We start from the raw sequence: 25,119 nt of genomic DNA, 5'->3' as shown, positions 1-25,119 counted from the left end.
ATTCAGTGACTACAGCAGTTTCATCCTAAAGGAAGTAAGACGTTTAGTAGCAACAGAAAATACGCTAGAAACGATACTACAAATCAGCCAACAGACATGGGTCCCTATATCGAAAAAAATGGTTCAAATGGCTCTGAGCACTATGGGACTTGACATTTGAGGTCATCAGTCCCCTAGAACTTAGAACTACTTAAACCTAACTAACCTAAGGACATCACACACATCCATGCCCGAGGCAGGATTCGAACCTGCGACCATAGCAGTAGAGCGGTTGCAGACTGAAGCGCCTAGAACCGCTTGGCCACCGCGGCCGGCGGTCCCTATATCGCCTTTGTTGAGGGAGAAAATGGTAATGTAGGAAAAGTTACATGCGATGACCCTTGGAAGAATGTTTTTTACAGAAAGTAACAACTTAAGACATGAAATGGTTAATATCTCAGGTATTGGCAGAAACATATATCAAGCTGAAGTCAAAACTGGGCAGTCCACAAATAGGTTAGGGCTCCTTGATGTTTTTCGACAGGAAAATGTGCAGACTTGTATTACTAATTTCCTAACAATGAGATGGGGAGTCATCTGTGATATTGAAATTGCGTTGTCTCTCCAAGACGTCCTTGCAGAACTAAAATCAGAATTTTTAGTTACAAACGTACGATGGTTCACAAAGAAAGTAATAGAAAATGGAGAGATGACAGTACTACCCGCACCGAAATGTTTTGTAACGTTTAAGTCTCAGTAACTTCCCCCGGATAAACACTCCTGGAAATTGAAATAAGAACACCGTGAATTCATTGTCCCAGGAAGGGGAAACTTTATTGACACATTCCTGGGGTCAGATACATCACATGATCACACTGACAACCACAGGCACATAGACACAGGCAACAGAGCATGCACAATGTCGGCACTAGTACAGTGTATCTCCACCTTTCGCAGCAATGCAGGCTGCTATTCTCCCATGGAGACGATCGTAGAGAGGCTGGATGTAGTCCTGTGGAACGGCTTGCCATGCCATTTCCACCTGGCGCCTCAGTTGGACCAGCGTTCGTGCTGGACGTGCAGACCGCGTGAGACGACGCTTCATACAGTCCCAAACATGCTCAATGGGGGACAGATCCGGAGATCTTGCTGGCCAGGGTAGTTGACTTACACCTTCTAGAGCACGTTGGGCGGCACGGGATACATGCGGACGTGCATTGTCCTGTTGGAACAGCAAGTTCCCTTGCCGGTCTAGGAATGGTAGAACGATGGGTTCGATGACGGTTTGGATGTACCGTGCACTATTCAGTGTCCCCTCGACGATCACCAGTGGTGTACGGCCAGTGTAGGAGATCGCTCCCCACACCATGATGCCGGGTGTTGGCCCTGTGTGCCTCGGTCGTATGCAGTCCTGATTGTGGCGCTCACCTGCACGGCGCCAAACACGCATACGACCATCATTGGCACCAAGGCAGAAGCGACTCTCATCGCTGAAGACGACACGTCTCCATTCGTCCCTCCATTCACGCCTGTCGCGACACCACTGGAGGCGGGCTGCACGATGTTGGGGCGTGAGCGGAAGACGGCCTAACGGTGTGCGGGACCGTAGCCCAGCTTCATGGAGACGGTTGCGAATGGTCCTCGCCGATACCCCAGGAGCAACAGTGTCCCTAATTTGCTGGGAAGTGGCGGTGCGGTCCCCTACGGCACTGCGTAGGATCCTACGGTCTTGGCGTGCATCCGTGCGTCGCTGTGGTCCGGTCCCAGGTCGACGGGCACGTGCACCTTCCGCCGACCACTGGCGACAACATCGATGTACTGTGGAGACCTCACGCCCCACGTGTTGAGCAATTCGGCGGTACGTCCACCCGGCCTCCCGCATGCCCACTATACGCCCTCGCTCAAAGTCCGTCAACTGCACATACGATTCACGTCCACGCTGTCGCGGCATGCTACCAGTGTTAAAGACTGCGATGGAGCTCCGTATGCCACGGCAAACTGGCTGACACTGACGGCGGCGGTGCACAAATGCTACGCATCTAGCGCCATTCGACGGCCAACACCGCGGTTCCTGGTGTGTCCGCTGTGCCGTGCGTGTGATCATTGCTTGTACAGCCCTCTCGCAGTGTTCGGAGCAAGTATGGTGGGTCTGACACACCGGTGTCAATGTGTTCTTTTTTCCATTTCCAGGAGTGTATATTTGTGTGGTATGCGATGCCCTGTTGAACCGTACGTCCAGTCAGTTTCGCAATGTCATAGTTGCCTCAGATATTTCCATTTAAGTTCGCAGTGTTGCAGTAGCGCTCACTGTGCCAAATGTGCGGGAGCCCGTGAAACCTCCCAGTATTCACATCCCCAAGATCCCAGGTGTTTGTATTGCAACGAAATACCGTCGCCACTGATCGCTGTTGCTTGATTTATTAACATCACATGGAAACAAAGCACAACGAAAGCTAGAGCGCTTCTTTCGCAACCGCCGTCTCGTCACTGCAACCATCATTTGTGCAGATTACTGCTGGTGTTTCTACAACACGAGAGCTCTCTCCTAGTGACTGGCCTAAAGAAAATGAGAAACCTGTGGGTTTTGAATACGATGGACAAAAGACTACAGAAGGAAGCTAAACATGTAGTCATGTTGGTTCCAGTTCCCACGTCTTAGAAAAAAAAAAAAAGAAACAAAAAAAAAAACCATTTACCCGCAGTTCTTACAAGCAGGGTTAATTTGATATGTTGTACGAATTTCGAGGTCCACAGAATTTAATACAAAACAACCTGTATCCTCCTCCTCCTCTAGTAATATCTTATACAGATCGGGAAACTACTATTAACACGCTTTGTTCTCTAATAATGCAGATCGTTCTTTCTCTTAAAAATGAGGCAGACTTGGTAATGAAACAGGTTCTTATAAGTAACGCTGTTGAAAACTTCTTCAGATCTGACAATGGCTTTTAAAGTACTCCAATGGAATACACGATCAGAGATCTTGAATAGAGAAAGTCTTCATCGCCAGCTTAGCAGCAACCACATGTCAGTAGCTTGTAATTGCGAAACTTGGTTTCAACCAACCCAACGAATACAATTCAAAGGACACACAGTGTTAGAAACGACAGAGGTAGTGGAAAATAAGGATGAGTAGCCATTTTATTTACAGACATGATTTAAAATATTGGACATTAACATTAGGACAACAGACTGCTGCTGTAATATAGTCCTCTAACGATACTTTCACCATTGTCGGCATTTACAAGCCACTTGCGTGTAAAAGACGAAATCTTTCACTGGAGGACATTATTGCCCAGTTTAAAAAGCAATTTCTCTGTTGCGCAGACTTCAACGCCCACCACTCACTATGGGGTTGCGAAATAGATTATGTGGATGGCAGAGTATTGATCACACTTCTCGAAAATCTCAATTTAGTTCTTCTTAACGATGGCTCTCCTACTATGATACATAACCTAAACATGCGACCGTCGGCCGTCGATTTGGCATTGTCTGAAACGGAGTGGACAGTCAGACGAGACTCTCTTGGCTCGGATCGTCTTCTTCCGAAAATCACTGTAGACTTACCTATAAATAATTCAGAAATTATATATACAGGCAGTAAGTAGAAAATCAAGGACACTGGCTGACCGAAGTACACTGCTACAGTCCAGTAGAAGTTTCAGCCTATGCCCACCAACAGTTAATTTCAATTATTGAAAACGCAGCAACAACTTCCACTTCAAGACAAAAGAAAGTCATCATTCCCAAGCTACGGCCCCCAGTTTGGTAGACACCAGAGTGCCCTAGATCCGTGTCACAGCGCAAACTTATGTACAGCGAATACTGTAGCAGCGAAAGTTCGAAGGCTGTTAAAAGACTAGCTGGCAAAATTTTTGTGAATCTTTATATAACAACGTTAGCATCGCCTACATTTGGAGGAAATGAAGGTTTTCCAAAATAAAGACTCCACAAAGCGTCAGCCATTAAGCGACACATGGCTTGAAGAATTTGTGAATTTAATTTCACTAGCTTTCACAGTTGAGCCAGTATTTTGCCCCCTGGAGAAACAGGATTATAGTCATCTAGTAGTGGTATCATTTGCATATGTAATGAAGGGCATTAAGAAGGGGGTGGCGCCTATATGTGGAAAGGACGATATACACTACCAGACGATAGAAAATCTCCCAGACATAGCACTCAGAAAACTGTTACCGGTGTTTAACCCAATGTGGATGAACGACACACTAAAGAAGATCGGACAACTCAAGTAGTGGAACCTATATTGAAACCATATGAAGATATAGAGCAGGCCAACTCATATAGACCTATCACTCTATCTCCCTGTATCGACAAAACCTTAGAGCTCCTGGTAAAATAATTGTTTGGAATGTTAGTTGGAATCAAATCAGATACTGTCATCGAGTCAGTAAGGATATAGAAAAGGCATGGAAACAATAGATAATTTAAACATTTTAACCTCAGATATTCATTACGTAACAACAAGAAAAGAGAAGATAACTACTATCTACCTTGATATTGGAGCATATGATAATGTTCAATAACTGTAGTGCTACAGAAGTAGGAAAGCATTGGAATTCCGCCACAAATGATTTATGGATCCAGCACCTTCCTCTCTGAAAGACACATATGGTTTCAGTTCTGTAATATATTAATTGGACTACGTTGTATTACAATCGATCTTCCAGAAGGAGTTATCCCCAGCCCCAGACTCTTCGCACTATATGCTAACGAGCTGGAGAGAATTATCCCTTCCCCAGTTAAAATCTTCCGGTATACTGATGATATCTGTTTATCTGTGGTGACCAGTGGCATGGATCAGCCTTTGTGTGAGTTATCAAAGGCGATGGGTGCACTGGATCAAACTTTAGATAGCTGTGGGTTACAGATTTCTCCAGAAAAGTCGGTACTTGTCCCTTTCACAGACCAAACTACACCAAGAAGCTTCAACAGCTCTTCGATTCCAGAATTAGTTGGGTTCCTCATATATAAACCGTCGTCAGTACACATGAAAAAGCATTGAATCTTACTAGATTGGTGACAAGAGTATGGCTAGGAGCTCACCCTAACACTCTGCTCACTCTTTACCATGTCGATACGTTACCATATATACTATCGATGCACGGTCTCTCATAATGCTGCTACCAAGTGCCTAGCGTTGCTGGATAAACTGCTGTACACAAACTTAATGCATATGCCTAGGAACTATACATCCTTCTCCCACTAGTGCTCTTCTCCAGGAAGCATCAGAAATGCCTACATATTCGCAGAATAATGTTGTGTGATCATTGTAGCTTCCAATGAACTGCAACCACTGAATGTTGACTGATAAAGAAGTGTGAAAAGCTGTCTAAAATCGGGAATAACAGAAATGTGAGGACACAGCAGTTTTATTTCTACAATCATAATGAACACTGGAAACATCTACAAAATAAAATATACCGAACAGAGGTTCTTCCATGTTCCGATATGACTCCCACAGTTTATTATCACAATATTCCTATAACATATGTCGACTGTTCCAGCAAAGGAAAGGGATGTGGGCAGTTTCCACCTACATCACACCTGGCAGAAAAATGGGCAGGGTATCTTCAACTATATACAGATGGCTCAGTAACGGGGTTGGAAAACCATACTAGGTGCGCTTTCTTCTGTCCAGAATCTACAGAAGCAAGTTTCAACGACCAGGGGACACTTCCATATTTCTAGCTGAAACTTTCGATGTTATAGAGGCAATCAAATAAGCAAGATCTCTCGAAATACCCAAGACACTAATAGTTACCCAGTCTCAAAGCGTTCTGAAGGGAATTAGTTACAGGAAGTGGGACAAAAGAACTAGTAAATGCACTCTCGACATAGTGATCATCATCACCAAGCTAAGAAGACTGGTTGGTTTATAGAATTTGTGTGGGTCAAATCACTTTACTGCATTCTGTACAATGATAAAGCCGATAAACTAACGAGAGGTTTGATCAGCAGCGGAAGTCTAATGGATATTAAACTCCCATACGCAGAATACCTCCCAGGAGTAAAAGAACAAGTGCTTCTCTCCTAACATGAAGAATGGAATAAAAGTCAACAAACAAGAGATTGTCATATATTTTCGTATACAGACAGTCATACCACGACAGCCATGGTTTGCGAAGCCCAAAGATTAAAGGAAAACCATAACATCCGCTGGGAGAATGCGCCTCAATCATGGATCTTTCCCTTCTCATTTACATAAAATCGGCGTATCGGAGACACCATGCTGTCGTGTGAAGAAGAAACAATTGGCGATATAAACTACATCTTACTTCAGCGTAGACGCAATAAGAAAGGCGGAGTCAACATTTTAAAGGAGCTCTTAAACTGGTCACTGCCAGCCGTTTCTCACGATCACAGTTATCGGAGACACAACCAGAAGGACCTACAACGCCATATACAGATTACTAGCTGAAAAAGACATAAAATTTTTAATGTAACTGTGACCATTGAACTTAACTAAGGAAATGAATTAACAACTAAATGGTTAGCTATAAATTATGTCATTGTAATATATGCAGGACAATCTCTACCTGAAACAAATGTTACTTTGCGGTGTGTTTGTGTACCAATATTATTTAAAATGTGATGCTGAAAGTTTACATGCTGGAAGTCAATGAAATAAAAGAGAATGCAAAAATGTAGCTTTTCGAACAGTTTCCAGAGACTATATACTAAAGAAATTCCCATGAGAACTTGAGACTCTGAGATAATCTTTGTGTTTGTTTGTTTCACGAATAATCGTGGCTATGTTGTGTGTTGATCAAGGTGAGGAGTGTTGTATTTCGAAGTTTAACCAAGCTTTGGAAGGAATGACAGTTGTATGTTGTTGATTTGATTTTTTCCATCCGTTCAACGCTGTGTAACCGATTGTTGCTTTTTTCGATTGAGCTTGAAAATGTCTGCTGTAAACACAGAAGAAAAACTGAGATTGGTTTTACATGGTCTATTGAACTCTGACTGCAAGTTAGTCGACGACACATACTTAGAAAAACTCCTCAGCCACATTCCTGCGATCGTCGGTAGTTCAGGTAAATATACATTAGTTAGTAACGCTGATTACGTGATTATATGCCGTAGGCTACTTGTGGAAAAGTGTAACGTAGTACGAGTAGGATATGCTAGAAATAACTTGGGAACAACTTGTGTAGGTAGCTTCTGTTTTTGGAGCTGATAATGCACTCGGGTAATTGAAATGGTAAGAATAAGATTGATGGACGAAAGGGATAGGTTGCCATACATTCCTTAGAAGTATTTGCTGGTGTGTGATAAATGTCGTACGGCATGTGCTTATGCTACGACACAGCCGTTTCCTGCTTGTATCTCTCGATATGTCCTCAAACCATTAACATTTGTCAAAGAGTTCAATTACGAATGTAATCAATGGATTATAGAGTGAGTGACATTGAAATATATGTTAAAATAATTAATTATCTATTCGTATGCACTTTTGAATATAGAAACAAGATGCGAGGTTATGATAAAAAGAGCATCAGTGTTGATACTCCTGACACAGGAAACAAACTTGTTAAGAGTGTTGTAACAGTATACTCACAGAATGTTGAACTATGAAAATCACCGAAAATTGTAAGCTGACAAAATCGGAAAACATCACACAGCAGACTAAGACTTACTGGATGAAATAGTATGACTCACAATTTTACCCCAAACTTCCAGTGACACCACTTTATTAACCTTGCATCAGAGTGAATACATTGAGTTGGTGTATTTGCATTTGTATCATCTACAGAGATAAACAGATGAACATCATCAGAAACATTTGTCTAAAGACCGACACACACACACACACACACACACACACGGTGGAAACTGTGTACTTGTTATAAGATTAAAAAGAGGCTATATTGTGCAGCGAGTAGTAGCCTGTTTCTGTAGGCTATCATATTCCCTTTGATTGTGAAACACTTCAATTCAATTATAAATGTTCTAAATCTTCAGTAAAATCCCTATTGTCATCTAATTTATTGATGTATTCTGACGTTGTATTATGAAGTATGACACCATTGTGGCTCACCTGTCTTTCTAAGTACAAGTTCTTGCTTGGATTACATGGAGGGAGCCAAAGTTGCTTGTGTTGCAGGATCAGATTTATGCTCTCTGTGCAACAAGCGTCTGAAAACTCTGTAGTTCAGGAAATGCCTGAATCAAATTGGCTGACAGCATAAAATAAGCCATGGATGGTTATTTATTATGGATTGTGACCTTTATCCTGAAGGTCATCACCTATCTCTCAATCTTTTGTAGTTTTACAGCATAAGGTTGCATTTATCAAAACATTTCATAATTTTTTTTAAAACTACAATATGATTTTGGTGAAGGACATTTGGTGTAATGGTTGATAATGGTCGATGACTTGGGACTAATTGTTGTATGAAATAGATTTGCTTGCTTGTATACAGTTTACAATTAAACAAAAACCATGTGATTGATGTCCCCTACTGTTATTCCTTCACATTACCATAAGGGTTATATCAAACGTTCAATGAAAATGGCTAGGAAATGATCCAGTTGTGAAGTGTCAGTTTTGACACTGCTTGATTTCTGGAACTCTTTTGAAACTGTTGATTTCAGTGTATTAATTATGGAAATGAAACAGCTGTATTTCTGTAACAGTACAGTATTTTCATTCAATATTTATCACCAAAATATGTATCAGTGAGTCATACATGGGTAAAAGAGGTTATTATGGAAACATGTGCATTATGGAGTCACACAGGTTTCAATCTTAGAGCCATTGTTGTTGTTGTTGTTGTTGTTGTTGTTGTTATTCCTCCCTTACCACTGTACATCAGTGATATTTACCTGTGCAATATTCTTGTAATTTTCACATACACGTTAACAACTTCCAGTTGTATCTAGGTGTCAGACCTAAGATCATCGCTGTTGGCATATCAGGTGCAAATGGCAATCTTTGTTCAGTATCACGATCGGCTTGAATTCTTTGCCTTAAACTAAACCAAAAGAAGTCACAGGTTATCCTTGTACCACATTGAAAGTTGCTGAAGCATACATTTTACTGAAACAGTTCCTCCTATACTCCTTGATGGTAATCAATTATCCTATCATAAAACAATAAAACATCTCACCATGCCATGTGTGAGCATGTGAACTGGCAAGAATAAACTGTACAGCATACAGAATGTCTCTGTTCTCTACATGCATCAAAATTTTAGAAATATAATTTCTCCTCAAGTAAAATAAAAATTAGTGAAATCTTTAGTCTTTCAAATCTGTACTGCTGTGATGCCATCCAGCACAGCACATATAGTGAAAAATCCAGATGACTCGAGCTATCTGCGAATGCTTTGTTAGATATGTGTATAACAACAGGTGTTGTTTGAACATGTCCGTCCCTCTTATTCATAGTCAAGGCTGATGTTACCAAATGGGCAACATGATTTTCACATCTCTGTTTTCTTCATTGAGTTTTTGCCAACCCACAATCAAATTGTCACCTTTAAATCTAACTCAGGTCTTGGGCTGTGTTGAAGAGCAGTCTGTTAACAAAACAAAGATTTTGGGGGGGATGGTGTCTAATATGTACCTCTAACCCCTTCACCATTCTATAAATGCAACACAAAATCAGAGGGTCAACCGAAGTTTGCAGTGCTGCCTGTTGCTTTGATTTGTGATGTAACTGTTTTCCGTGGCATTATGGTGGCAAGGCTTGTTTGAAATAGATCATGTTTGCAGAGGGCGTATATGTGTATGCAGTGGCACTCCCTAGTGTTGGATGTGTATGTTTCTAAATTGTTTATGAGTGATGTTAGTGATTCTTTGGACTCCTTGATTGCTGTTTGTGAGAACAGTATTGGAAGAGCTTTCTTTTGGCAGTTAGTCAGTTATTTTGATGTTGGCAATTGTGGACAGTTTTCAGGTTTGAAGTTACTGATTAGTGTAGTGCATTATTTATGGTTGGAGATTTGATTTTATATGCAAAGGCATTACAGGCATTGGCTACAAGTGGTCACTGATGTAAATCAATGGGTAAAGATGAAAATTTGTGCCAGGCCAAGATTCGAACCTGGGTCTTCTGCTTACTAGGCAGGGGCTCTGTTCACTAAGCCATCTGGACATATTGGTCATTGCAACTGCATGGAATACCCTAGCACACCTCTTATCTGACCTGAATTCTCAACTTATCCACACACTACGAATGTAGTGCCTCTTGCCCATTATCCTCATTACTCACGGCACTTTGCCAATTCCCATAAGAGTTCGAGCCTAGTGTGCTTCCTTACTGAAGAGATCATTGGCAGTTCTCACCTTAATATACATAATGAAGATAATGTGCAAGGGGCTCTACTTTTTTAGTGTTTGGTTAAGTTGAGAATTTGCATCTGATAAAAGGCATGCTAGGGTATCCCGTGCAGTTGCGATGACCATGTTCGGATGGCTTAGTGCTCAGAGCATCTGCCTAGTAAGCAGGAGACCCAGGTTGGAATCCTGCTCCAGCACAAATTTTCAACTTTCCTGATTGATTTATATCAATGCTCCGCTGCAGCACATCTGTAATTCCTTTGTGTTTGATTTGTAGTGGCTGCTGGATCAAAATGGCGTCTGTTCTTTTGGACATGTCTGAAAGAACAGACACCACCTGTACTTAATTTTGTTTTTTATTAGTTGTGGGTATGACAAAGTAGTTCATCATTAGCTTCCTAGATGCCACAGTGGGGGGATGACATGTTGACCACAATTTAGTTCCTGCAGTTGTTTGGTTTAACACTAGAACTATGGCTGGGTCACTAGTGACCTGTTCCTTAATTCTTTTGTTGGTCACTGTGTTGTATTATTGTCCAGACTGATGAAATTCTGAGACTTTGTGGGGGAACCTTAAAACAGACCAAGACCCAGATTCACTTAGAACTGCAGACATGTCAGTTCTGACCCCTCTGCTGCAGCCATTATAGTAATCTCATATTTTGTATCGCCATGGACCATGGCTGCAGCCATTATAGTAATCTCATATTTTGTATCGCCATGGACCATGGACCTTGCCGTTGGTGGGGAGGCTTGCGTGCCTCAGCGATACAGATAGCTGTACCGTAGGTACAACCACAACGGAGGGGTATCTGTTGAGAGGCCAGACAAACGTGTGGTTCCTGAAGAGGGCAGCAGCCTTTTCAGTAGTTGCAAGGGCAACAGTCTGGATGATTGACTGATCTGGCCTTGTAACAATAACCAAAACGGCCTTGCTGTGCTGGTACTGCGAACGGCTGAAAGCAAGGGGAAACTACGGCTGTAATTTTTCCCGAGGGCATGCAGCTTTACTGTATGATTAAATGATGATGGCGTCCTCTTGGGTAAAATATTCCGGAGGTAAAATAGTCCCCCATTCGGATCTCCGGGCGGGGACTACTCAAGAGGATGTCGTTATCAGGAGAAAGAAAACTGGCGTTCTACGGATCGGAGCGTGGAATGTCAGATCTCTTAATCGGGCAGGTAGGTTAGAAAATTTAAAAAGGGAAATGGATAGGTTAAAGTTAGATATAGTGGGAATTAGTGAAGTTCGGTGGCAGGAGGAACAAGACTTCTGGTCAGGTGAGTACAGGGTTATAAACACAAAGTCAAATAGGGGTAATGCAGGAGTAGGTTTAATAATGAATAGGAAAATAGGAGTGTGGGTAAGCTACTACAAACAGCATAGTGAACGCATTATTGTGGCCAAGATAGATACGAAGCCCACACCTACTACAGTAGTACAAGTTTATATGCCAACTAGCTCTGCAGATGACGAAGAAATTGAAGAAATGTATGATGAAATAAAAGAAATTATTCAGATAGTGAAGGGAGACGAAAATTTAATAGTCATGGGTGACTGGAATTCGAGTGTAGGAAAAGGGAGAGAAGGAAACGTAGTAGGTGAATATGGATTGGGGCTAAGAAATGAAAGAGGGAGCTGCCTGGTAGAATTTTGCACAGAGCACAACTTAATCATAGCTAACACTTGGTTTAAGAATCATGATAGAAGGTTGTATACATGGAAGAACCCTGGAGATACTAAAAGGTATCAGATAGATTATATAATGGTAAGACAGAGATTTAGGAACCAGGTTTTAAATTGTAAGACATTTCCAGGGGCAGATGTGGACTCTGACCACAATCTATTGGTTATGACCTGTAGATTAAAACTGAAGAAATTGCAAAAAGGTGGGAATTTAAGGAGATGGGACCTGGATAAACTGAAAGAACCAGAGGTTGTACAGAGTTTCAGGGAGAGCATGAGGGAACAATTGACTGGAATGGGGGAAAGAAATACAGTAGAAGAAGAATGGGTAGCTTTGAGGGATGAAGTAGTGAAGGCAGCAGAGGATCAAATAGGTAAAAAGATGAGGGCTAGTAGAAATCCTTGGGTAACAGAAGAAATATTGAATTTAATTGATGAAAGGAGAAAATATAAAAATGCAGTAAATGAAGCAAGCAAAAAGGAATACAAACGTCTCAAAAATGAGATCAACAGGAAGTGCAAAATGGCTAAGCAGGGATGGCTACAGGACAAATGTAAGGATGTAGAGGCTTATCTCACTAGGGGTAAGATAGATACTGCCTACAGGAAAATTAAAGAGACCTTTGGAGATAAGAGAACCACTTGTATGAACATCAAGAGTTCAGATGGAAACCCAGTTCTAAGCAAAGAAGGGAAAGCAGAAAGGTGGAAGGAGTATATAGAGGGTCTATACAAGGGCGATGCACTTGAGGACAATATTATGGAAATGGAAGAGGATGTAGATGAAGATGAAATGGGAGATACGATACTGTGTGAAGAGTTTGACAGAGCACTGAAAGACCCGAGTCGAAACAAGGCCCCCGGAGTAGACAACATTCCATTGGAACTACTGACGGCCTTGGGAGAGCCAGTCCTGACAAAACTCTACCATCTGGTGAGCAAGATGTATGAAACAGGCGAAATACCCTCAGACTTCAAGAAGAATATAATAATTCCAATCCCAAAGAAAGCAGGTGTTGACAGATGTGAAAATTACCGAACAATCAGTTTAATAAGCCACAGCTGCAAAATACTAACGCGAATTCTTTACAGACGAATGGAAAAACTAGTAGAAGACGACCTCGGGGAAGATCAGTTTGGATTCCGTAGAAATACTGGAACACGTGAGGCAATACTGACCTTACGACTTATCTTAGAAGAAAGATTAAGGAAAGGCAAACCTACATTTCTAGCATTTGTAGACTTAGAGAAAGCTTTTGACAATGTTGACTGGAATACTCTCTTTCCAATTCTAAAGGTGGCAGGGGTAAAATACAGGGAGTGAAAGGCTGTTTACAATTTGTACAGAAACCAGATGGCAGTTATAAGAGTCGAGGGACATGAAAGGGAAGCAGTGGTTAAGAAGGGAGCGAGACAAGGTTGTAGCCTCTCCCCGATGATATTCAATCTGTATATTGAGCAAGCAGTAAAGAAAACAAAAGAAAAATTCGGAGTAGGTATTAAAATCCATGGAGAAGAAATAAAAACGTTGAGGTTCGCTGATGACATTGTAATTCTGTCAGAGACAGCAAAGGACTTGGAAGAGCAGTTGAACGGAATGGATGGTGTCTTGAAGGGAGGATATAAGATGAACATCAACAAAAACAAAACGAGGATAATGGTATGTAGTCGAATTAAGTCGGGTGATGTTGAGGGTATTAGATTAGGAAATTAGACACTTAAAGTAGTAAAGGAGTTTTGCTATTTGGGGAGCAAAATAACTGATGATGGTCGAAGTAGAGAGGATATAAAATGTAGACTGGCAATGACAAGGAAAGCGTTTCTGAAGAAGAGAAATTTGTTAACATCGAGTTTAGATTTAAGTGTCAGGAAGTCATTTCTGAAAGTATTTGTATGGAGTGTAGCCATGTATGGAAGTGAAACATGGACGGTAAATAGTTTGGATAAGAAGAGAATAGAAGCTTTCGAAATGTGGTGCTACAGAAGAATGCTGAAGTTTAGATGGGTAGATCACATAACTAATGTGGAAGTATTGAATAGGATTGGGGAGAAGAGAAGTTTGTGGCACAGCTTGACCAGAAGAAGGGATCGGTTGGTAGGACATGTTCTGAGGCATCAAGGGATCACCAATTTAGTATTGGAGGGCAGCGTGGAGGGTAGAAATCGTAGGGGGAGACCAAGAGATGAATACACTAAGCAGATTCAGAAGGATGTAGGTTGCAGTATGTACTGGGAGATGAAGAAGCTTGCACAGGATAGAGTAGCATGGAGAGCTGCATCAAACCAGTCTCAGGACTGAAGACCATAACAACAACAAACATTGTGTTTGTCCAGCAATCTCAAAACTCAATTTTATGCCACTACCAGATGACTCTGCAATTTGCTAGTAGTGGAAGGAAGAGAGATCAGGATGAAACATGTTCAAATGTGTGCACAAGTATAATGCAGCCAGTGCTTTGTTCCATGAAATACAGCATTAGTAGTGCATTCTGTCTGGATAAATACAGGGTTATTACAAATGATTGAAGCGATTTCACAGCTCTACAATAACTTTATTATTTGAGATATTTTCACAATGCTTTGCACACACATACAAATACTCAAAAAGTTTTTTTAGGCATTCACAAATGTTCGATATGTGCCCCTTTAGTGATTCGGCAGACATCAAGCCGATAATCAAGTTCCTCCCACACTCGGCGCAGCATGTCCCCATCAATGAGTTTGAAAGCATTGTTGATGCGAGCTCGCAGTTCTGGCACGTTTCTTGGTAGAGGAGGTTTAAACACTGAATCTTTCACATAACCCCACAGAAAGAAATCGCATGGGGTTAAGTCAGGTGAGCGTGGAGGCCATGACGTGAATTGCTGATCATGATCTCCACCACGACCGATCCATTGGTTTTCCAATCTCCTGTTTAAGAAATGCCGAACATCATGATGGAAGTGTGGTGGAGCACCATCCTGTTGAAAGATGAAGTCGGCGCTGTCGGTCTCCAGTTGTGGCATGAGCCAATTTTCCAGCATGTCCAGATACACGTGTCCTGTAACGTTTCTTTCGCAGAAGGAAAAGGGGCCGTAAACTTTAAACCGTGAGATTGCACAAAACCCGTTAACTTTTGGTGAATTGCGAATTTGCTGCATGAATGCGTGAATGCGTTCTCTACCGCCCAGATTCGCTCATTGTGTCTGTTCACTTCACCATTAAGAAAAAAATGTTGCTTCATCACTGAAAACAAGTTTCGCACTGAACGCATCCTCTTCCATGAGCTGTTGCAACCGCGCAGAAAATTCAAAGCGTTTGACTTTGTCATCGGGTGTCAGGGCTTGTAGCAATTGTAAATGGTAAGGCTTCTGCTTTAGCCTTTTCCGTAAGAGTTTCCAAACCGTAGGCTGTGGTACGTTTAGCTCCCTGCTTGCTTTATTCGTCGACTTCCGTGGGCTACGCGTTCCACCGTTTCTTCGCTCACTGCAGGCCGACCCGTTGATTTCCCCTTACAGAGGCATCCAGAAGCTGTAAACTGCGCATACCATCGCCGAATGGAGTTAGCAGTTGGTGGATCTTTGTTGAACTTCGTCCTGAAGTGTCATTGCACTGTTATGACTGACTGATGTGAGTGCATTTCAAGCACGACATACGCTTTCTCGGCTCCTGTCGCCATTTTGTCTCACTGCGCTCTCGGCTGCTCTGGCAGCAGAAACCTGAAGTGAGGCTTCAGCCAAACAAAACTTTATGGGTTTTTCTACGTATCTGTAGTGTCTCGTGACCATATGTCAATGAATGGAGCTACAGTGAATTTATGAAATCGCTTCAATCATTTGTAATAGCCCTGTAGTGTCTGCAACATACACATTTGTTATGGCGAAATATCTAAGAACAGAAGAGGACATTGTAAATGCCATTAAATGGGTTAACTCATAAATCTGAGGTGAGCTGCTGGAGTTTTCACAAGAGGAAGAATTTCCATAACCTGTAGTTTCAGATTCTTCACCACAAGATGATTGTACATCCCATGATGATTTACTGAATACTGATCAAGAAGGTGTGGGAATAAGAGGCAATCAGGGTTGAATAGAATGATGTGCAGACACTTGGGTGAAGTATTCCACAGCTTATTGCCGTGAACATAAACTGAACATACACAAGAAACACTCGAGCAGTTCAAGAGACAGATGAGTATTGGTTGTCTCTGAGCACTATGAGACTTAAAATGAGTATTGGTGATCAGTGGTTGTGAACTAAATCTACAGATAAACCATATCCGTAGGTTCTGCAGTTGATAAGTTGGCCGTTGTCGATACTGGCAGCCAATGTCGCCATGGAGCCCCCCCTTCCAGTATGGAGCACCGTGTAGCGGGCAGGGAGGAGATGGTTTACACCCGTTCATAGTCCCATAGAAACGGTGCAGGGTGGAGGGATCTTCCACAGCAGGAATAGGGAGTGTCATCATCAGCGGTGTTTGTGATGTGTGGAATCGTCTCCAGTCCTGGTGTCACAGTTGTATGGGGGTGGAGAACCACCTCGGAATGTTGAGGGTGCGGGAGGCTGAGCTATGAGGTTTGGAGAGGTTTATGTTCTCCTCTGCTGTTAACACCCAGGCTGGTGTAAGCTGGAGGCTGATACAGTTGTGTGTTTGTTGTTCTGCAGCATTGAGAATGTTTTCTCCCTCCCATCGGAATACTTTGTACGGGCCAATACACAATTACTGGAGTTTGGCATGGGATGTGTCGTCATGTGGCATTAGTGAGAACACTCCCTTAGCTCCTTGTGGACAAAGGTTGGTTGTAACTCATGGGTGTTGCGGCAAGAGTGTGAAGGAATTGTTGACATGGCATCAGATCTTCTGAACTAATGCGGTTAGCTCTGCAATTATAATTGGTGGGGAAGAGAAAGTCTGCTGGGAGAGTAAGGCAGTCGCTGCACAACACCTCTGCAAGTGATGACTTGAGGTCATCCTTGTATGGTTCCCGGGTTTCTAGCAGAACCCGTGGTAGAGCGTCTGTCCATTGCGTGTTGTGGTACATTAAGGAGGCCTTCAAAATCCGGTGCCATCTTTCCACTAACCTTTTGCTCTGAGGGTGGTAGGCCATTGTTTGGAATCATTGCACACTGCATAGTTTGCATAACTCAGTGAAGAGGGTGGATTCAAATTGTTGGCTCTGGTTGGTTGTGGTGGATAGGGAGCAACCAAAACGAAAAATGCAGCTGTTAGTGAAGGCCCATGCCATTGACTTGGCTGTTATGGCATGTAAGGGGATTGCTTCTACCCAGTGGGTCACGCAATCGGTAGCCGATAAGATGTGTTATAGCCTTTGGACTTGGGTAGGGGTCCGATTAAGTCTAAGTCTATGTGCTGGAAGCATCCTTTAGTTAATGTGAAGGTGCCTTGTGGGGGAATGAGGGGGATGCATACCATCTGGTTGTGCTGCACTTGCACGGAACATATGCCCTCGTCCATTTCCTGCAGTCAGCTTGAATCCCCGACAAACCAAAATGTTCTGGGCCTCATCATGTGGTGAACCATGGTGTGTGACAGGTTATGAAGACTGTCAAAAATTGAGTTTCTGAATGGGATGGTGGTCAGTGGGGATTGTATTCTCAGCAGTGTGCCACACCAAACTTTGACATAAGAGTTGGGGAGCTTAATTTGACCAAGTTTTAGGTCTCTGTTGCAGTTATCTAAGCCTTCACATAAGAGTTTGTCATGTTCTTGTGCATTTGTTAGGTACTCTTAGTTAATTAGGGCACTGATGGTGTGGATACAGGACATGTAGTCTGCCACCTTGTCCCCCTCTTCCCATGTTGCTCTATGTCTGTCAAGAGCTGAGCTATCAGGTTAAGGTGTACCAAGGGGCGGTGGTTGGTGAAAAGTGTGAGAGGGCGGCCCTCGATGTCCTCTCTGAAATATTTTACTGCCTCATAGAGGACGAGTAGTTCACCATCATATGTGGTCAACAACTTCTGCAATATCTTTGGTTTGTGTGAGAAGAGTTGCAAGAGTTGGTGTACCATAAACTGTTTGCTGTAGGACTGCCCCAATGGTGCCGTAGCTAGTGTCAGTAGTGATTGACAGGTGGGCCATTGGTGAGGTGTGGGCCAGGGTCATGACCCCTTGTAGTGACTGCCTCAAAAGCCTTTGAACATGGAACAGTTCAGTTGCCTTTGGTGTTGGTTCTGGAAAGGGTATTGTTGAGGGATGCCTGGATTTTGGCTCCCTGCAGAATGTGGCACCAGTAGAAATTTACCATTCCTAGAAATATGCAGAGTTCCTGGTAGGTAGTGGGCCTTGGAGTGAATTATATGCATTCCTTCCTTTCTTCTGTTGGCCTGATCCCTGCTGATAAAACAGAACTTCCTAGGAATGATAGGCTCTGCCAATGCAAATGGCGTTTTTCGGTGTTGATGACTACATCTAGCTGTTTGGTGCCTTGAAAAACCTGTTTATGTGTTCTTTGTACTCTTGGGGTCTAGCAGAGTATATCGGTATGTCATCCAGATAAGGGAAACAGAATGGGAATTTGCATAGGGCAAACTCGATGAATCACTGCCATGTTTGAGTCACATGTTATAGTCCAAATGGCATGAATATGTATTCAAATAACCCAAAGGGGGTGGTAATTGCAGTTTTAGCAATGTCTTCAATCACCATTGGTATTTGCTAATATGCCTTTCAGCGGTCAGTGATGCTGAAGATCGTGGCATCTGATAAAGCATGAGCAAAGTCCTGGATGTTGGATAGCGGGCAATGATCCGAAATTGTTCGATTATTAAGGATTCTGTAGTCCCTGCATATTTGAAAAGTACCATCTTTTTTGCAGGCCATAGGTAGAGGTGAAGCCCAAAGGCTTATTGAGGATTCTGTAGTCCCTGCATATTTGAAAAGTACCATCTTTTTTGCAGGCCATAGGTAGAGGTGAAGCCCAAGGGCTATTTGAAGGGCAGATAGTGACCAAGTTAGGCAACCTGTCTAAAGTGGCTTTGGCAATGTGCCATTTCTCGGGGGAGAGGCGGTGCACTTTTCAAGAGATGGACAGTCCTCCTATTATGGTTCTGTCCACTGTGCCATTAGTAATGCCATAGCAGGGGGAGATTGGTGCCCAGTCACCTGTTTAACTGGCACTGACCTGTTCATTCATAATGTTTCTCGAAGGTGGTTATTTGCTGTTGGTGAGAGGCGACATGTGCGAAGTCTCAAGCAGATTACTGCAATGTTAGTTGGTATCCACTGCTTGTTTGTGGCAGTGGCGTGTGTGCATGTCACCGGTAGTGTCTGTGGAGCTCAGGGTGAGCAGCATCAGGGTCAATGATTCATCAGTGTTATGGTATTAGTTGTCATTGCCGGGACTGGCAGAGAATTTCTGCGTTCTGGTGTGGAGGTCCTCCACCTGATGCTGTAAGTCTGCCAGGTTCATATCCTAGATGGTAGTTGTTCCGCAGCAGTGGTATGGGAGGACTGAAGAGTCCTTAGTTGTAACTCTGCTTCCACTAGCTGATTTTGATGCCCATGCAGTAGCCTCGGAAAGGATGAGTTTGCCTCCTTTAGCATGAGGCATTCTTTCCTTGAGTCAGTTTACTGTTGGTTGATTGTTCTCACTTGATCCTCGATGGAAGATCGTAGCAGTTGGAGCCTGCATAATGCTGAAAGGTAGGTATCTTTGTGTTGTGATGGAACTGGGGCCTGTGGTCGTGCAGTTGTACCATGGATGGTGACATTACTTGGTGTGTAGACAGTACTCTTCGTAAATCCAGGCAGAAATGGAGTTGTCATAGGAAATCAAGACCAGTCAGTGGTTTGTTGACATCGATGTGAAGAAGTGTCCATGTGAAGTGTTGGCTGCTGCCAAGGGCAATGTTGTAGGTGATGGTTCCATAAATGTCAATAATTGACTGTTTGCTACTTATAGCGTAGGAGCAGAGCGGGGGGCTTGAGGGAGTAGAGTGTAAATCAGGATCGTACCGATTTCCAACCCTGAGTTCATCAAAAAGTGCTGTTTGGTATGATGATCTTGTACATAGAGCCTGAAGTCGCTGCTGACTTATGGGTGAAACAAACTGGTTTGGTTCACTGGGTGTGATGTGTGGCGAACTTTGTTGATGATTTGTCTCTGATGTCTAGCTAAGGTCGTGGGAGGTGTTTGGGCATTGGACAGGGAACACTTGCATCCAGTATTGCTGAAGCGGGAGTGAAACGATCACCATTGCATGGTCTATCATTCATTGTCCGTATCCTGCGATGCAAGTGGTGCCATGCCATCGGTAATTGTCAGCTTTGGGAGAGTGTGGTGCAGCTAACTGGGGTTGATGACTGGCTGTGGTGGTGTTGTGTGCCTTCGGGAAAGTTCGGTAGCAGTCACTCATGGCCCGCTATGTAGGGAGGTAAGATGACTGCCACTGTTCTGTGCGGGACATGTCGGAGGACCTTGGGTGAGGGGGTCAGTTTCGTTCGCAAGCCTTCTGCCAACTCGGTGTGCAACATGGCTGCCTGCAATTTGTACTGCCAGTGGCTGCTGGGTAGTGTCGGTGGCCATTTTGCAAAGTGTATGTGCGATCTGCTAATTTATGGTCCAGTAGGAGTCCTTCATTGCATATTAGTGCAGCTTGGATTTTGCTTGGCAATTTACTCGACAATGTGGCCCACAGTGAAATGTCAGGCATTAGTGAGGGATCCACTATGGTCTGTAAAAGACTTTGAAGGTGGACATCTGCTAATTGTTCTGCTTGGATGGCTTGAAGTACTTGTTGTTCAGGGGTCTCACATAGTCTCAGGAGCAATGCTATTTTGGCTGTCTCGAACTTGTTAAATTTAGATGGAGACAGTATGTTATTGCTGTTCATGGTGATATGTTCGACTAAGTGATGCAATAAAGTCACGTGTTGCGGTGCGTCGTCAAACATGTTGTGTGTGATGAATATTGATTCAATAATAACAAACCAAATATGACGTTGATCTGCTACAAATGCAGGCATCTTAGGTGGTGTACACGGCACTGTTATTTGATTAGATCTGGGGATGGCAGTGTGTGGAACCCCATTGCTTGTACATGGTGCGATAGGTAGACCAGGAATGTTCTGGTGTGGCTTGGCCGGCCGTTCCACTGCTAGGTAGGAACTGGTTCATCGCCTGAGAGCCCAATGCGGTAGCACAAGTCTCGGTGTGTGTGTGTGTGTGGGGGGGGGGGGGGGAGGCTGAACAATTGTCTTTGAGTGTGAACACTGGCATCCCATAGGATGGTAATATGGATTACATGTGTTGGGTCCAGAAGATGTTCTGTAGGAAGTGGGTTGATCTGCTTTGTTGTGGTGTGAGGTGGCAGCTGGCGCCATGTGAGGATGAGGATTTTGAGTGCATACATGGGAGAGTGGAAGAAGTCGCTTTCACTCACACTTTCTTGTATGTCATGTCCCAGGTTACTCTTACCATGTAGTCCGTGTAGAACACTGTTGAGGCCAACGAAAGATCTGAAAAGTCCCTGTTGGTCACTGGTGTCCATTGTCTGGGTGGTGGTTTGCGTGTCCCTTAAGTATATGGTGGATGTGCTTTGGTCTGGAATCACCAATGTGGGAATAACAGGTGTCCAGGGAGTAGAATGATACACAGATACCTTGATGAAGAATTCCACACTTTATTGCCATGAACATAAGCTGAACATACACAAGAAACAGTCATGTGGTACACACAGTTTGAGAGACAAACAGGAAATGGCAATCAGAGACTGTGAACTTAAGCTACAGTTAGACCCTATCCATAGTTGCTGCAGTTGATAAGATGATCGGCATTGAATATGATGCTCGATGTCGCCACAAAGGCATGGATATTTATATGTGTATTTCATAACTGTTGAGGTATGTGCGGCATAGACACACTTTTCAGTTGCAGCAATTGAGGAATGTATTTTCTAAACCTAATAAATGCAATAAAGTAAATTTTTGAGCATATGCATTTTTTAAATATTATACTGAAATGATAATGACCATAATGAGATAATTTTGTAGACGCAGTTCCAGTTGTGTGTTTGACTTCTCAAAAATTTTCATTGTTTATTTCGGGATAGAGGGACAAAATTTCCAAACATCCATAAATGCAAAGATGGAAGTTAAAAGCATAAATCAAACACTGGAAAATCCAGAATGGAATGTAACAGTATTATGAGAAGGAAAGTTGCTACTCACCATATAGTGGAGATGCTGAGTTGCAGGTAGGCATAACAAAAAGACTCTCACAGTTACAACTTTTGGCCGTTAAGGCCTTCATCATCAATAGATGGACACGTGAACGCACACGCACACACACACACACACACACACACACACACACACACACACAAATGCAACTCACACACACAACCGCAGACTTAGGCAACTGAAACCACTGAGGCTGCGGTCGTGTGCGCGAGTTGCATTTGCATGAATTTCCGAGAAACTCCTATAGAGCAGAGACTACTTCGTTGCATCCTTTCAGTCTTTCTGTTTCAAGCCGAATATAAAAACCAATCCTTTCCTTTGTCTGAGATCGGGAATGAATCATAATGCACAAATTAAATAGAATAGTACACGAACAGATAGCTTTAGTACTACCCGAGTCTCTTATACGTCAAAACATACTGTAATCAGAATGAGATTTTCGCTCTGCAGCGGAGTGTTTGGAAGGTAGGAGACGAGGTACTGGCAGAAGTAGAGCTGTGAGTACCGGGCGTGAGTTGTGCTTCGGTAGCTCAGATGGTAGAGCGCTTGAGCGCGAAAGGTAAAGGTCCCGAGTTCGAGTCTCGGTCGGGCACACAGTTTTAATCTGCCAGGAAGTTTCATACTGTAATCACATTTGAATATTCCTGAATATTGTTTCGTAGAACATTTTGGCACTTATTTTGTGCAACCAAGGGTTTCATATTAATTGACTATTTTTCTCCAAATCTCATCCCTTTTGAAAGTCAGTTGCTCGAAATGTCGTGGCACATACAGGTACTATTTGGCCATCTTTTTCTTTCTGATGTACTTTATAGAAGTAGTATTCTACTTCTTTCTTGATACTCCTTCTCTCTGACAAAGCTATCTCAAACTGAGTAATAATCAGGAGTTAATGTTTGTGTGTAAACCACTTATGTCTGTTGTTAGTTCTGATGGCAAGTGCCTGTCTGCAGTTTATGTTCTTTCCTTTTTTGAAGAAAACTCTCTCACATTATCATTGAAAATGTCCTGCATTATTGTTCTACCTTCAGGTCTCTCAGAAGCAAAGCACAGTTTACCTTTGTTGACTTTTGTTTTAACTGGCTGAGAGCCAATATCGAGTTTTGCAAAAACTTGTAATTTTCAACATCCTATAACAACAAATATCAGCTTTTGACAACACCGTTTCAATGGGTCATGCATGGCAACAAGCTTGATTTGTAACTGCAAAAATCTACTAAATCTTGAAAAAAATGAACATTCATCAACTTTTGAAAGAATGCTTCTCAATTATGTTTACATTCTCGTACAACTTACTTGAATAGGAGAAGAAATGTTACATGTGACCATTTTTTTACATCCTTGGCTGTTTCGGAAACCTTGAAAGCAAATGCTGCAAGTATTGTGGGAACCATAAATAGATCTCGCATGGATATACATCTTTGTCAAGAAGACAAATAAGAGTTACATAGAACAGTATTGTTGAAGAAGAATGATACAACACTGACTGTCAGAAAAAGAGCAGCAAGAACGTCCTGATTCAGCGCTATGCATCCTTATTGAAACTTGAGGCTGTTTTGAAAAGATGCCTGAGTATTGTACAATACTCTAAACAAGAAAAAGTTGAAATGTAGGGACTTCATTCTCTAGTTGAGGGAGCTACTTTCTTTTTGTCAATTTTATAATAAAATTTGCAGCACTTCAAAGAATACGCTCCTGGAAATGGAAAAAAGAACACATTGACACCGGTGTGTCAGACCCACCATACTTGCTCCGGACACTGCGAGAGGGCTGTACAAGCAATGATCACACGCACGGCACAGCGGACACACCAGGAACCGTGGTGTTGGCCGTCGAATGGCGCTAGCTGCGCAGCATTTGTGCACCGCCGCCGTCAGTGTCAGCCAGTTTGCCATGGCATACGGAGCTCCATCGCAGTCTTTAACACTGGTAGCATGCTGCGACAGCATGGACGTGAATTGTATGTGCAGTTGACGGACTTTGAGCGAGGGCGTATAGTGGGCATGCGGGAGGCCGGGTGGACGTACCGCCGAATTGCTCAACACGTGGGGCATGAGGTCTCCACAGTACATCGATGTTGTCGCCAGTGGTCGGCGGAAGGTGCACGTGCCCGTCGACCTGGGACCGGACCGCAGCGACGCACGGATGCACGCCAAGACCGTAGGATCCTACGCAGTGCCGTAGGGGACCGCACCGCCACTTCCCAGCAAATTAGGGACACTGTTGCTCCTGGGGTATCGGCGAGGACCATTCGCAACCGTCTCCATGAAGCTGGGCTACGGTCCCGCACACCGTTAGGCCGTCTTCCGCTCACGCCCCAACATCGTGCAGCCCACCTACAGTGGTGTCGCGACAGGCGTGAATGGAGGGACGAATGGAGACGTGTCGTCTTCAGCGATGAGAGTCGCTTCTGCCTTGGTGCCAATGATGGTCGTATGCGTGTTTGGCGCCGTGCAGGTGAGCGCCACAATCAGGACTGCATACGACTGAGGCACACAGGCCAACACCTGGCATCATGGTGTGGGGAGCGATCTCCTACACTGGCCGTACACCACTGGTGATCGTCGAGGGGACACTGAATAGTGCACGGTACATCCAAACCGTCATCGAACCCATCGTTCTACCATTCCTAGACCGGCAAGGGAACTTGCTGTTCCAACAGGACATTGCACATCCGCATGTATCCCGTGCCACCCAACGTGCTCTAGAAGGTGTAAGTCAACTACCATGGCCAGCAAGATCTCCGGATCTGTCCCCCATTGAGCATGTTTGGGGAGCGTCGTCTCACGCGGTCTGCACGTCCAGCACGAACGCTGGTCCAACTGAGGCGCCAGGTGGAAATGGCATGGCAAGCCGTTCCACAGGACTACATCCAGCATCTCTACGATCGTCTCCATGGGAGAATAGCAGCCTGCATTGCTGCGAAAGGTGGATATAAACTGTACTAGTGCCGACATTGTGCATGCTCT

General features: G+C 43.5%; 1 protein-coding gene across 1 annotated transcript in view; it reads left to right on the top strand.

The window, feature by feature from the left end:
- Positions 1-6,715: 6,715 nt before the first annotated feature.
- LOC126162549 (uncharacterized) overlaps positions 6,716-25,119 on the top strand; it is a 126,695-nt gene continuing 108,291 nt past the window's right edge. Inside the window, exon 1 of the mRNA XM_049919130.1 lies at positions 6,716-7,034. Coding sequence (XP_049775087.1) covers positions 6,902-7,034 — 133 coding nt within the window. The 5' untranslated portion in view covers positions 6,716-6,901. The remainder of the gene's footprint in view (positions 7,035-25,119) is intronic.

This window comes from Schistocerca cancellata, chromosome 2 (assembly GCF_023864275.1).
Source record: "Schistocerca cancellata isolate TAMUIC-IGC-003103 chromosome 2, iqSchCanc2.1, whole genome shotgun sequence".
Classification (NCBI taxonomy): domain Eukaryota; kingdom Metazoa; phylum Arthropoda; class Insecta; order Orthoptera; family Acrididae; genus Schistocerca; species Schistocerca cancellata.
The sequence above is the reverse complement of the archived record's forward strand: the minus strand, read 5'-3'. Positions and strand labels throughout refer to the sequence as shown.